Here is a 13,345-nt window from a genome sequence, read left to right on the forward strand (position 1 = left end):
CTATGAATCTATTGTCTTGGCTACTCTCCAGCCGGAATCTAGCTTTTGTCTTTTTATTTAAATCAACACATATTTATTGGACTTCAGTTTCTGTTGCAGAATATTCTAATCCTATTGTTGTTGGGGCAATTTTATTCCTTTTACCTGATGTGGTATTTGAATTACTTGGCATGCTGAGTTTGCTGCAGGTTAATATTTGAATATTATATGCTGATAGTGGGATCCGGTTTTCCTTCTTTCCCCACAGCAATCTAAAAATTATATGAAGACAAGCCAAAGTGCATAAAAGTTGGTAAGAAGACTAGTATAATTCATTAACCTAAAAAGAGACATTTCTGTTTTGTTTTCATAGTTTCATAGTTGTTAGAGGCTGGAAGGGACCTTACAGATCATCGAGTCCACCCCACTGCACTTGGGCAGGAAAGACAGCTGGGATCAGTGACCCCAGCAAGATAGGCGTCAACTTGCAACGTTACCTTCAAAATGGATTTGTACCTGGTGACCTTTGCAAATATATGATAGGGTGGCAACATCCTAAAGGAAACCCTGACAATTGTATAAAAATACTCTGGTTTAGCATGTGGGGACCTTTATGCTAATGAAATGCCCCAAAATACATTTAGGATCATATAGAGACATAAATGAGTGATCAACAGGTAAATAATTCCGCTAGTAAAAGGTGAATATGGGAGTATAGCAATGACTTAATCGGTGGATAGCACACGAGGAATAGAAACCAAACTGGCTGAAATTAAAAAAAAAGACTGAAGATACGGGGCAGAAAGGAAGGAGCGGAGTGGCTGAAGAACAAGATGGATGGATAAGCAAGATGAGAAAGAAGAGAGAAAGAATGAAGAATATAAATGAGGAAAAGAAAAGCAAAACTCAGTAAAAGGGCATAAAGGATAGAGCCAAGGAAAAGGGGAAACTAAAAAAATGGAACTAAAACTAAAAAGATGGAAGCTGACAAGATGAGAAGAAAAGAATGAGAGAGAAGGCAGGTGGAGAGAAAGAACCAAAAAGTACTCCAGTGATCAAAAGTAGGGCTAGATTTCATAGCAACACAACAGCAGAAAGGGATCTCAGAGTCATTGTTGACTCAGAGATGGACATGGGCTGACAACATGATGAAGTGATCGGTAAAGTTAACTGTGCTCTATCATGCAGTAACAGGTGCATCATGAACAGGTCTAAGGAGGTGGTACTTCCCCTCTATGTGGCATTGGTAAGGCCACAGCTGGAGTATTACGTCCAGGTTTGGGCACCACACTTTAAGAAGGATGTGGATAACCTTGAGAGGGTTCATAGGAGGGCCATTCATATGCTTAGGGGCCTGCAGGAAAGGTCCTACAAGGAGAGATTGGGGGACCTGGATCTCTTCAGCCTCCACAAGAGAAGGCTAAGAGGTGATCTTGTGGCCGTCTACAAATACGTCAGTGGGAGGCAGCAAGGAATAGTATATACTCTGTTTACCAAGGCACTCCTTGGAGTAACTAGAAACAAGGGCCACAAACTAACAGACAGCAGATTAAGATTAGACATTAGAAATAACTTCTTCACAGTAAGGGTTGCCAGAATCTGGAACAGGCTTCCAAGGGAGGTGGTGCTTTTCCCTACCTTGAAGATCTTTAAGAGGAGATGGGACAAGCACCTGGCTGGGGTCATCTGACCCCAGCGCTCTTTCCTGCCCAGGGCAGGGGGTTGGACTCGATGACATACTGAGGTTCCTTCCAACCCTAAAAAGCTATGAAATCTATTTCAAAACCTTTATTCAAACTGGGCAGGTCTGCACATTCATTAATGCACCGTAATTACTACACATTAAGTTTAGTACTTGGTTAACTAAGTACTAAATCAATGCACAGTAATTTGCACCTGGCAAGTTACTGCACAGTGTTATTAGGCCACTGTGTAGTTGGTGTCTCATGTTGAAGCACCCACTGAGTTGTACTTTGTGACATAGATTGGACCACTGAACTTAACAGGATGATGTCCAAAGCAAGACACTACACAAACATGAGTAATCTAACCCTGTCAGAATCTGTTGCTTAATTAGTTAATTCTAAAATAAAATGTCAAGCTAAAAAGTTATAATAGCTAAGGTACCGGAAAGGCACATGAGCTTACCTCACTGGGAATTATGATCTTTTATGCAATAACAAATCTAATAAATTAATCAACAATTCAGAACAGAGACTAAAAGGTTGTGTGTCAAAAGTCATTTGTCATTTCTTGAATTAGGCTCAGGAGCTAAACAGCAATGAAGGAGCTATCCAGTATTAATAGGATGTTATAGCTGATGAGAGCATTTTCTCCACTCCATGCCTACTAAAGCTCTGGTAATATATTAAAATAAAACCTTGCCAGAGTGCTATAAACAGATTATTATTTATTTTATTGCCATTACTTTAAAATAACCAATAAAATGTTATGGTCAAAAGATAACATGTTTTTTAAAAATTTAGTATAACTCTTACTTTTATAGGGCCCTTTGAGTAAAATAACTGTATACATACTATATACTCTGTCATGGGTATGTAAATATCTCACAGGCATTTCACAAATGTGGTAACTGTACAGCCATGTGATGGAGGACTGCACTGTAGTAATTTATAAAGGAATCAGGACTCATGGTAGAGGTGATATCTTTTATTAGACCAACTAGATTTCTGCAAAAAAAAAATCTTCAATTGCAAACTTTTGTGCCCAAACACCCTTCTTATAGCAATTTATAGACATTTATATAACATGATTATTGGGATGATTACAGTATGAATATGTTGTTATAATAGTGGTCTATTGGTTAAAAAAAACAAAACAAGCAGGAAGTAAAACAATAGTTCAAGATAAGCTATCTCCTAATAACTGCTTCAGAGATGTTAAGGGACAGCGCTCAAAGCTGTTAACTGTGATGAATGTATATCTGAGCTCTAGCCAAGTTACAGAGTTTGTTTCACTAATCCAGAGCCAGCAGATCAAAAGAATTATGATCAGCTAAAAAGAACCTGAGGGACAAATTCAGCTCCACCTTTAGACGACTGAGACAGGATTCACCTCAGAGGGCAGTCCTGGAGCCCCTTGGCAACCAAATTAATCCTGCTCTGCCTACTCAGGTCTCCATCTCATCCTCTGCCTCCATCTCATCCCCCTGGCCCTTGCAGGACTCCTGCTGAGATCTCTATTTCTCTCTCTGGGCACAGTAACAGCCCCTCCACAGGCCACATCCTTCCTCACACTTCTCTGGGCTCTTGGGCCCCTATGCCCACAACTCAACACGCAGAATGCCTCCCTGGCACCTACTGCGGCCTCCTTTTCTCCCCTTCGCCACTCCGAAGTCCCCCAGCACAAATAAAAGCAAACATGCAAGTTTAGCCACTTCTTTCTGAGACTTGCTCTCTCAAGGAGCTCCTGCTACCACAACCTGGGCCAGACCCCACTCTCTAGCCCAGCAGCCAGGCCCACAATCCCCCTGACTCCTTCTTCTTTCAGTCACCCAACACCCTGTCGCCTTACAACAGGGCCCAGATGCTGCTACTCTTCTATCCCAATGTTTACTGCAGCGCTACAGGCTGTGGTTTGCCCCTGCAGCTTGCATCTCACTAGCAGGCTAACAACCCTGCAGTTCGCCTCTTAGAACTAGGCACAGGGCCAGTTTGCAGGCTTGATTATGCAATCTGCTGGGCCTCCCCATGGACTGTGCTCTGAAATCTAGAATCCATCTTAAGGAGCTCAAAATGCCAGTTACATAACTAATATTAGTCTTGTATGTGGCACTTTCCATTGTAACAGGGGTCCCAACCCCTGTTACTGAGACTGTGACAAGGCAACTAATGAAGTAATGGCTGCAGGAAACCCACCTACCCACCCACTGCACTGCTGCTGTCCAGGCATGAGTCCAGCCCCCATGCAGCCTGGCTGGAGCAGCCCTAGAGCTCTCAGCACCTCCAAGACAGTGACAGCAGCTGTGGCAGATGGAGGAGGGGAAAGGTAGGGAGGGCAGATGAGGTGCCTCTGAGCAGGGAAGGAAAATAGTGGAGGAAGAGTTCTTACTTGTTTTGAAGACTTAAAAAAGCCTTCAATTGCTTCTTCTGTGGTGCAGTCTGCTGACCCTGGCGGAGGGAAGGGGGGAGAGGAGGCTGGGAGTGGGGGTAAAGTGACCCCTGCAGCCCTGGTTGCTGCTCCTGCTCCCCCTTTGGATCCACTTCTGTGTGATTCCACGTAAGTTGTAAAACAATAGAAGAAAACATTGTCAACTCAAAGATGAGTGCCTTGCTCCTGCTTCCATTGGAACTATTTCACTGCTGTCTATCCATCTTATCCAGCAGTTAGTAACTGCAAAATAGAGAGATTCTATTGGAAGCAAAATACAATACTTCTTCCCAAGACATTGTCCTCCTTACTCAACCACAGAGACAGGCCACCTGTGACTTGCTCCACTTCTGTCTCCTATATAGTTTCCCCTGTTGACTGTTCAGTAGGCCAGCTTCAACAGGAGGACTAGAATATGCTCCTGGTAGTGCCTAGCCCACAGGCTGGTTTGAGCACTTTGTTGAGACATGAGTGGTAGGTTCAACCACCTCTCCCCCACTTCCCTTCTGGTTGAGTGGGGCCAAGAATATGGGACTCCAGACCCTAGGCAAGTGCCCTAACCACTGAGCTATTGAGCTAAAAGAAAAGAAGGTCTCACTGCCCCATCACGAATCATCTTTTGAGGGGAGTTACACAGAGTCTATGTGCCTTTCCTGGTGGAACAGAACTGCAGCAGATCAAAAGCAATTAACCCTTTATAGCATGCTCAGAAGGGGAAGGCAAGTTAAACAGGGGGGAATAAGATCTACAGCTAAGTTAGCCATCTAAGTGCTAATTATCTGCCTAAAGAAAAGTTGGATTTGGGCTGATCAGATGAGAGGTCAAGCAGTTGCAACAAAGAAGTTGTTCAGGCTGACATTCACAGAGACCAGCTGTGGATCTCTACAGATGTTAGGCTTTCCTAGGTTTCTATCAGGAGAATGATAAGCCTTTAGGCAAGATAAATATATAGAGAGTTTGTTTGTGGTTTTAAAATCCATTTCTTTTCTATTTTTTTTGTTCTTACCATTTATTCTCAACAATATTTGATCTAAGAAGGATGTCTGGTAACTCTGTTCACCACTGGTCATAGTATCCCAAAAGGAAGGGATCTGCTTGACATACTTAGATCTGTTTGGTGTGCATGGCTAATACTCAGGGGACATGTCTATACGTGGATTAACATGCAGTGGTTACTGCGCATTTAGTTTAGTACCTAAACTAAAATAACAGGTACTAACCAAATGTGTAATAACCAGCACTACTGAGCAGTAGCACCGGCACACCCAATTTAGGTGATGCTATTGCACAGCAGACTGATTCTGCTGCCATTTTGCCCACAGCACTAATGTGCGGTAGAATTAGTCTACTGCGCCCAGGGTACCATAGTCCAAGATCTGGTCTAAGAGTGAAATTCTACCACAGGAGAGGTGAAGGCAGGAGCCCTGATACCTGAAGAGTATGCACTTGGTGAGGGAAGACACAAAGGTGCAGCCAACCCTGTACCTGTTATACACAATAAACACCAGCGTTGATTACCTCTGCATTCTGCCCTTAGAGCAATGATTCTCAACCAGAGTGCTACAGTACCCTACAGTGCCCTGAGATCCTTTCGGAGGTGGTGCAGAATATCACGCAATGCTACTACTGGTAGGTGTGAATCAAACATGATTCACAAGATAAACACAGAGATTTCAGATAGGAATCCATAGTGTTAACATGTTCTGATCCTCTGTGGTCTTTCTGGGTTCTTTGAAACAGAAGAATTACTCTAGTATTTTTCTTTAATCAAAAAATGAGTGAAAGCTAAGTGCTGGAATTTCAAAGGGGTGCCGTGGGTCTAATGAGGGATGCCTTGAGTCTTAAAAGATCGAGAACCCCTGCCTTAAACTAACAACACATCCTGTAAAATGTACATGTAAAGTCTTCTGTGGGTCTTATAATGCTGTGGCACAAATCTCTGTTTCCAAAGAGTGTCCAGTAGAGTCTAGTCATCATAACTGAGCCAAAGGTGTCAGATACTTCAGCTGCTAAGGCTGCCTAGGTTCCAACACCAAGTAGGTCCCAAACCTTCCTCCACTAATAGCCTTCATGTCACATTCTTTCTAGAGACCCAGGAGTCTGTGCAACCCAATGCTAACTGTCCTCTGCACAGAATCTCCCCAGCTGGTGACCTGTCCCCCAACGTGAGCAAACTGAATGAGTCTGCAGCAGACTCACACCCAGCAGACTCAGCTCTCTGGACCCATCCTTACTTATTTAGCCCATGCATGTTGGATACAATCTGATTCCAGAGGAAAATAAATACATTCTTATGTACCAATTTATCTCCCTCTCCTAGACATGTTGTATTGTACTGGAAAGCTGCCAAACACCTAGAGTGTAATAAAGGGCAACCGCTAGAGTGAGCAGTTAAGTTTATTACAGCTATTTAACACCTGCCTACCCAGGCTCTCTGTGTACTTTGTATATGCATATTCATTGATTAGAATACCTCATAACTCTGGTGCACAGACTGAGAGACTGAGGTTTACCTAAAATCACCAACACAATGGGCGTATCTACATAAGACTCTTCAAGTGCAGTAGACTAATTGTACTGTGCATTAGCACAGCAGGCAAAACACGTCAATGCACTAATTCGGAGTAGATTTAGTCTACTGCACATTAATGTCACAAAAAGTCAGTTTGATTGTGCTAATGTTCAGTAGCACGGATTACAGCGCATTAAGTTAGTACCTATCATTACAGGTACTAAACTTAATGCGCCATAATTACGGCACATTAATGAACATGTAAACACACCCAGTGTCTCAGCCAGAGCTAGAAATAGAAGCCAGGACTCTGGATTCATTGGTCTGGGCATGAATCATACCACCTCTTCTTCTCCTACTGACATTAACCCATAAATGGTAACGACTGGCCATCCTACTTGTTGACATTTCTGGGCCAAATTCAGACCTTGAAAAGCTTGTCACAAATCCTTGTTCTGTAGCTACTTAGCGCTGCAGTGAATTAGCTGTCTACAACATACAGCCTGCTTATATTACACATACATCATCTTCAGTAAAGATTAGATACCATTTTGCTGTTTCTTTCAGAGCCAGTCTCTGCTGCTTACTGTGTACACTCTTTAGGCATTTGGCCAGAACACAAAGATAAGTAATAAGAGACAGGCGGGGTTGGAGTGAGCCCTGTTCCAACGGCTTTGCCAAGTGATTGGCTCATAAGCCTTGAAATCCTGTCCTGTTCAATATGATGGGAGAAATATACAGAAATCATACTCCTTTTCCTGCCAGTTTGTCTGCTCGCCCCCATTTATTCATTGAATCTTGTCATAAACCTAGATTGCTAATGCTCTGGTGGAGCTGTTTCATCCTACTACTTACCTGTGTCATTTACTACATTTGCAAGAAGCAGGATAAAAATATCTTGAAAGAAGTATCTATATAACCAGAAAATTTGCATGCCCTGTCAATAATAACAAACTCCTCTAGAACACAACACAGCACAACGACTGGACTGCAACTAAATCTACAAAATTCCCAAATGGTGGGTAAAAACCCCCACATATTAATGGATCCCATCAAATGTCCTCTATTAAGAAAGAAGAGTTGTCAAAGTAACACTGAAGGATTTGGGTTTTTTTTAAATGACATGGACTATGCAATTGCCAACGGCAATCCCCTACATTTAACCACCCTACCCACAATCATTTGTACCAGGAAGCTCAGTGTAAAACAATACACTAAGGAGAACAGGAAGGACTTAATCCCTAGTCTAAAAGAGAAACAAAGATATTAGTTTGCATATCAATTTCCTGCTAGTGAAAACAAAGGGTAACAGGATTCAATGGAAAGTAAATATTTTTAAAAAGCAAAAAAGGAGGAGGAGCAGGAGAGAAAAAGAAATGAGAATCCAAAAGGAAGTACATAAATGCAGTAATTTTCAGAGATGTATTTGGTAACTTTCAGTGGCTATTTCACATAAACACCTCAGGCTAAATGAGAATCATGGAAGATATATTTTGTCACAAGACTAGAGGGTAGTGTCAGCATTTTCTAATTTCAGGAATTAAAAATTGCAAAGCAAACAAATGCTATTAACTAACCATCCCATATTCCAGTTTCCAAGAGTGTCTCTGCAGTGGTTGGGGCCATTGCTACATAATATTGCAGTATTTTTGTAATGCTTTATTCCAAAACCTTTATCCTGTTACCTAAAAGTAACAGGATAACCAACACTGCTGCTTTTTTTTTTAGCGATGCATCACTTCTGTGCAACTGAAAATAAAGGTAACTGTTCCCACAGGCTCTGACTGAGTTTGCTTTCAGCATGTGAATAATCCCATTCAGCTGCTGTGCTGAATTAGGCCCACAGTCAATCGATTGTAAAAACTTCTAACCCAGGGTCAAGTTTCTTGTGGGCAATCCTCAGCATCAGACACCCACTGATTTCAGTGGAAAACAAGAACTGCCATACAGGCTTAGACCAATGTCTACCTAGTCGTCATCCTATCTCTGATCCCATCCAGCGTCAATCTCAGAGGAAGTTGTAAAAACCCTACATTAGGCAAATGTGGGATCATTTGTCTGCACCCTTAGGTCTCATGCTAGTCCCCTGTAGAAAGTGACGTAAGCCCTGAATCATCCGGTTTAGGAAACCTTTGAAAATGATGATGTTATTAACTGTCATGACTCTGGATATTCTTAATCTAAATATACATGACCAACTCCTCCTGCATTTTGATTAATTCTTAGCCTAAACAACTCCATGTGGCAGTTAGGACCAGTCTAATATTGTTTTGAATTTTCCTTCTCTTAATTTCATTGAATTTCCCGTGTTCTTATACCGGAAGACAGGGAGACTCTGTTTGTACTAGAATTTGACCATTCAATATTTTAAATATTTACTATGCTCCTTCTCATTTGTTTCCTTTCTGAAATAAACAATCCCAGTCTTCTCAGTCTCTCTTCACATGAGAATTATTCCTTGACATTGATTAGTCTTGTCACCCTACTCCAAACCCTTTCCAAGCTGAGGTGACTGGCACTGCACACACACTGTTACAACTGAGATCACATCCTTGTTTTTAATAATATGGCCTGGGTGTTTTTGTGGAGCAGCCAGGCCAAGGGCTCTGTAGAAGTGGCAATAATGCCCACTGATATCATGGATTGCTTTGATCCATGATTTGTCTGAGGCTTTTCATTCTTGACCTCTATTCAAAGAAGAGTTTCTCATTGGGAAACATTAGGTCTTTCTAAATAGGAATTCAGCTAATACTATGTCAGACCCAGGTAAAATATACCTGCATTGGAATTGGAAAAAAAATGGATTTGAAATAAGGCAGAAAACAGATGTAGTCTTTATTGACCGAACAGCTGCCTATAACACTATATAGCCCCAAGGCCTCAAATATAAAGTGTACTGTATGATACCTGACCGCAAGCTATGCACTTTCATCATTAACATGATCTCCATGAGATCATTCAAACGCACTATCAGCCAAGGAGGAAAAAGCAGAGTACAAACTCTGAAGAATGGAGTCCCCCAAGGGTCAGTGCTAGCACCAATACTTTTCAATATATATCTTAGACTTCCAGCAGACAACATTTGAACAATGCATGTATACTGAGATGTTGCCATAGCAGCCCAGGGAATAGACATGACAGAACTGGAAAAGGTACTGAGTACTGGCATGGAAATCATCGCTGGCTATTTCCACAAGTGGTACTTAAAGTTGAGTGTCAATAAATCAGTATCATTACTCTTCCACCTGGACAATCATTGAGCCAAGAGCATGCTAAGTATCAGAGTAAGCAACAACATCATTCCCCATGAGCATACCTCAACCTATCTAGGATTTCCATTAGACCAGGGGTGGACAAAATGGCAGATCCAGGCTGGGCAGGGTACCATTTGTTGGTGGGTGCCGAGGGCTATGAAAATGCCTAGTGGGCTGGATGCGGCCCATGAGCCGTATTTTACCCACCCTTGTCCTACAGTATCTTATACCAACACCAAACAAGTCCCCCATTAGACACAACCTTAACGGAGAAGCATGGGTCAAGCTGAACAAACTGAGATCTAGATACAGATGCTTCAAAACAACATTTCACAAGATGAACATCATGGACATGTGTAGGGACCGGGACTCCCCCACCGTGATTCAAGACGGACTCGAGGGGAATGCCCCAAGACCTAAGGTTGAGGAGGACCGGGTTAGAGTGCTTCTGGAGGGGCTGGACATGTTCAAGTCAGCAGGTCCGGATGCTCTCCACCCCAGGGTGTTGAAGGAGCTAGCAGGGGTTATTGCAGGGCCCTTGGCATGGCTTTACGAGCGCTCGTGGTGCTCGGGCCAGGTGCTAGATGATTGGAAGATAGCCAACGTGGTCCCCATCTTTAAGAAAGGGAGGAGGGAGGACCCAGGCAACTATAGACTCGTCAGTCTTACCTCAATCCTGGGGAAACTCTTTGAGAAGATCATCAAGGAGCACATCTGTGATGGGCCGGCATCAGGGGTGATGCTGAGGGGCAACCAGCACGGTTTCATTAGGGGCAGGTCATGTCAGACCAACCTGATTGCCTTTTACGATCAGGTCACAAAAGCATTGGATGCAGGTGTCGCTGTGGATGTAGTCTTTCTGGACTTCAGCAAGGCCTTTGACACTGTCTCCCACCCCATCCTCGTTAAAAAACTAGGCAACCGTGGCATCGATGCCTACGTGGTCAGATGGATTGCTAATTGGCTGAAGGGTCGTACTCAGAGGGTGGTGATGGACGGGTCATATTCAACCTGGGAGGAAGTGGACAGCGGAGTCCCCCAGGGCTCTGTCCATGGGCCCGTGCTGTTCAATTTCTTTATCAGCGATTTGGACGATGGGGTGAAAAGCAACCTGTTCAAATTTGCTGATGATACCAAAATCTGGGGTGAGGTGGGCACGCTAGTAGGGAGGGAAAGACTGCAGAAAGACCTGGATAGGTTGCAAGGGTGGACTGACAAAAACAGGATGCGTTTCAATACGGACAAGTGCAGGGTGCTGCACTTGGGCAGTAGTAACCGGCAACACACTTATAAGATGGGAAACTCCCTTCTTGAGAGCACGGAGGCAGAAAGGGATCTTGGAGTCATCATTGACTCCAAGATGAACATGGGCCGACAATGTGAGGTCACGGTCGGCAGGGCTAACCGGACCCTATCGTGCATCCACAGGTTCATCTCAAGTAGGGCCAAGGAGGTGATCCTCCCCCTCTACGTGACACTGGTCAAGCCGCAGCTGGAGTACTGTGTCCAGTTCTGGGCGCCCCACTTCAAGAGGGATGTGGACAACATTGAGAGGGTCCAGAGGAGGGCCACCCACATGATCCGGGGACAGCAGGACAAACCCTACAATAAGAGGCTACAGGACCTGAACCTGTGCAGCCTTCACAAGAGAAGGCTGAGGGGGCACCTTGTGACCATCTATAAACTCACTAGGAGGGACCAGAAAGGTTTGGGGGAGACCTTGTTTCCCCTAGTGCCCCCCGGGATAACAAGGAATAACGGCCACAAGTTGTTGGAGAGTAGGTTCAGATTAGACATCCGTAGGAACTACTTCACAGTCAGGGTGGCTAGGATCTGGAACCAACTTCCAAGGGAACAAGGGAAGTGGTGCTGGCTCCTACCCTGGGGGTCTTTAAGAAGCGGCTCGATGCCTACATGGCTGGGGTCACTTGAGCCTAGTTTCTCTCCTGCCCAGGCAGGGGGTCGGACTTGAAGATCTACAAGGTCCCTTCCAACCCTACTTGTATGATTCTATGATTCTATGACATCCCCCTGTGTGAATGCAGTGCCTGACAAACAGCACAGCCCTTAATCAAAAGATGCAGTCTTTACAAATGCCCAGATGGGGCGAATGGAGTCTGCACATTGAGTGATAATACAAGAGTGGCTCATAGATTTGGAAGTTGATATCTGATGCCATATGAAAGAAGAAGAAATACCTTTAATTATCTCAACAGATTATAACTATATATAACTATAACTATATATTACAATTATCAACACTGTGTCAAAGGTGAGTAAGGTTTGAAAGGTGAAACTCAATGAATGGTTAGACCAGGGGTGGGCAAAATACAGCCCATGGGCCAAATCCAGCCCGCCAAATGGTTCTAGCCAGCCTGCGGATGCTCCTCTGAAGGAGAATTGTATCTAACCTGTGGCTACCCTGACTTTCAGCAACCTTTCACCCTTCTCCCTTCCCTGTGCTGTAGCCGGTTGCAGTAGCAGCAGCAGCTCCAGTGGTCAGGCAGCCAATCCCCTCCCTGGGCCTGGCCTTCCATGCCCCCCAACCCAACCCCCATGACACTGCCCCGCACACATGCCAGGAACTTGGGGCAAGGGAGAGGGTGCAGGGAAAAGGGGAGAACACAGCACGGCACCAACCCAGCCCACCCTGAATAACCCACAGCTCCAGACCCCCTTCTCCCTGCATCCCTACCCCGAGTCCCCAGCATGCAGGTGGGCTGAGCAGTGTCATAGTAATAAGTGTGTTGCCTATTAGCCATTGTTGAAAAGGCCTGTATATAAATACATAGAAACAAAACCTAACAAAGTAAGTGATTTATAGTAGAAAGAAACCTAAGTAACAGAATGAAACTTAACGCACCAATCAGGTACTAAGCATACAGGGTTACTTTAGAGCAGTTGGGAGGTCCCAAAAGCTGGCTTGGACTAGAAAAAATTGCTCTAAACTGGGTCAGTGGAGTGAAACGGGCATGCGCTAGACACTGCATCCACACCCGAATATGGGGCGCTAGATGCTGCATCTGCACCTTAATATGGGACTTATGGCGAAGCAGAGTAGGAGGGGGCCATGACGTCAACTCACTCCATATAAGCCGAGCATAAGCAATCCCATTTCGAAGGAGAACTTACTTGCAGAGCATCGAAGGAAGAATCACAAGTAGTTCGTGTTGCAGCCTGATCAACTGTGCAGAGTCCCCGAGACAAATATCTCACTTTAAGTGAACAAGTCATCTCGCCTGAAAGCCGCAGAACACCAAGCCAGCAATGTTTCATCTGACTCGGTAACAGAATAGAATAACCAAGTATGCTACACCTATTGGTGTGGTAAGTATGAAATATGAATAATATAAATAATCCAGAAATCAATAAGGTAGTTGTAACTTGTAACTGTACTTGTAATCCTTTTTTTTTTTTTTTTGTAGTATCGCTATCAGCAGAAACAGGAGCAGCAATTTCTCTCGTATTTTGGTGTTTTGTGTGTTTGTGT

The 13,345-nt window shown here is 43.9% G+C and overlaps 1 protein-coding gene across 1 annotated transcript in view; it reads right to left on the minus strand.

Annotated features, from left to right (window-relative positions):
- Positions 1-13,089, minus strand: part of LOC102385881 (caspase recruitment domain-containing protein 8-like) — a 55,444-nt gene extending 42,355 nt beyond the window's left edge. Inside the window, exon 1 of the mRNA XM_006016475.3 lies at positions 12,988-13,089. Coding sequence (XP_006016537.2) covers positions 12,988-13,089 — 102 coding nt within the window. The remainder of the gene's footprint in view (positions 1-12,987) is intronic.
- Between the last annotated feature and the right edge of the window lie 256 nt (positions 13,090-13,345).

Source organism: Alligator sinensis, unplaced genomic scaffold (genome assembly GCF_000455745.1).
Source record: "Alligator sinensis unplaced genomic scaffold, ASM45574v1 scaffold60_1, whole genome shotgun sequence".
In the NCBI taxonomy this organism is placed as follows: domain Eukaryota; kingdom Metazoa; phylum Chordata; order Crocodylia; family Alligatoridae; genus Alligator; species Alligator sinensis.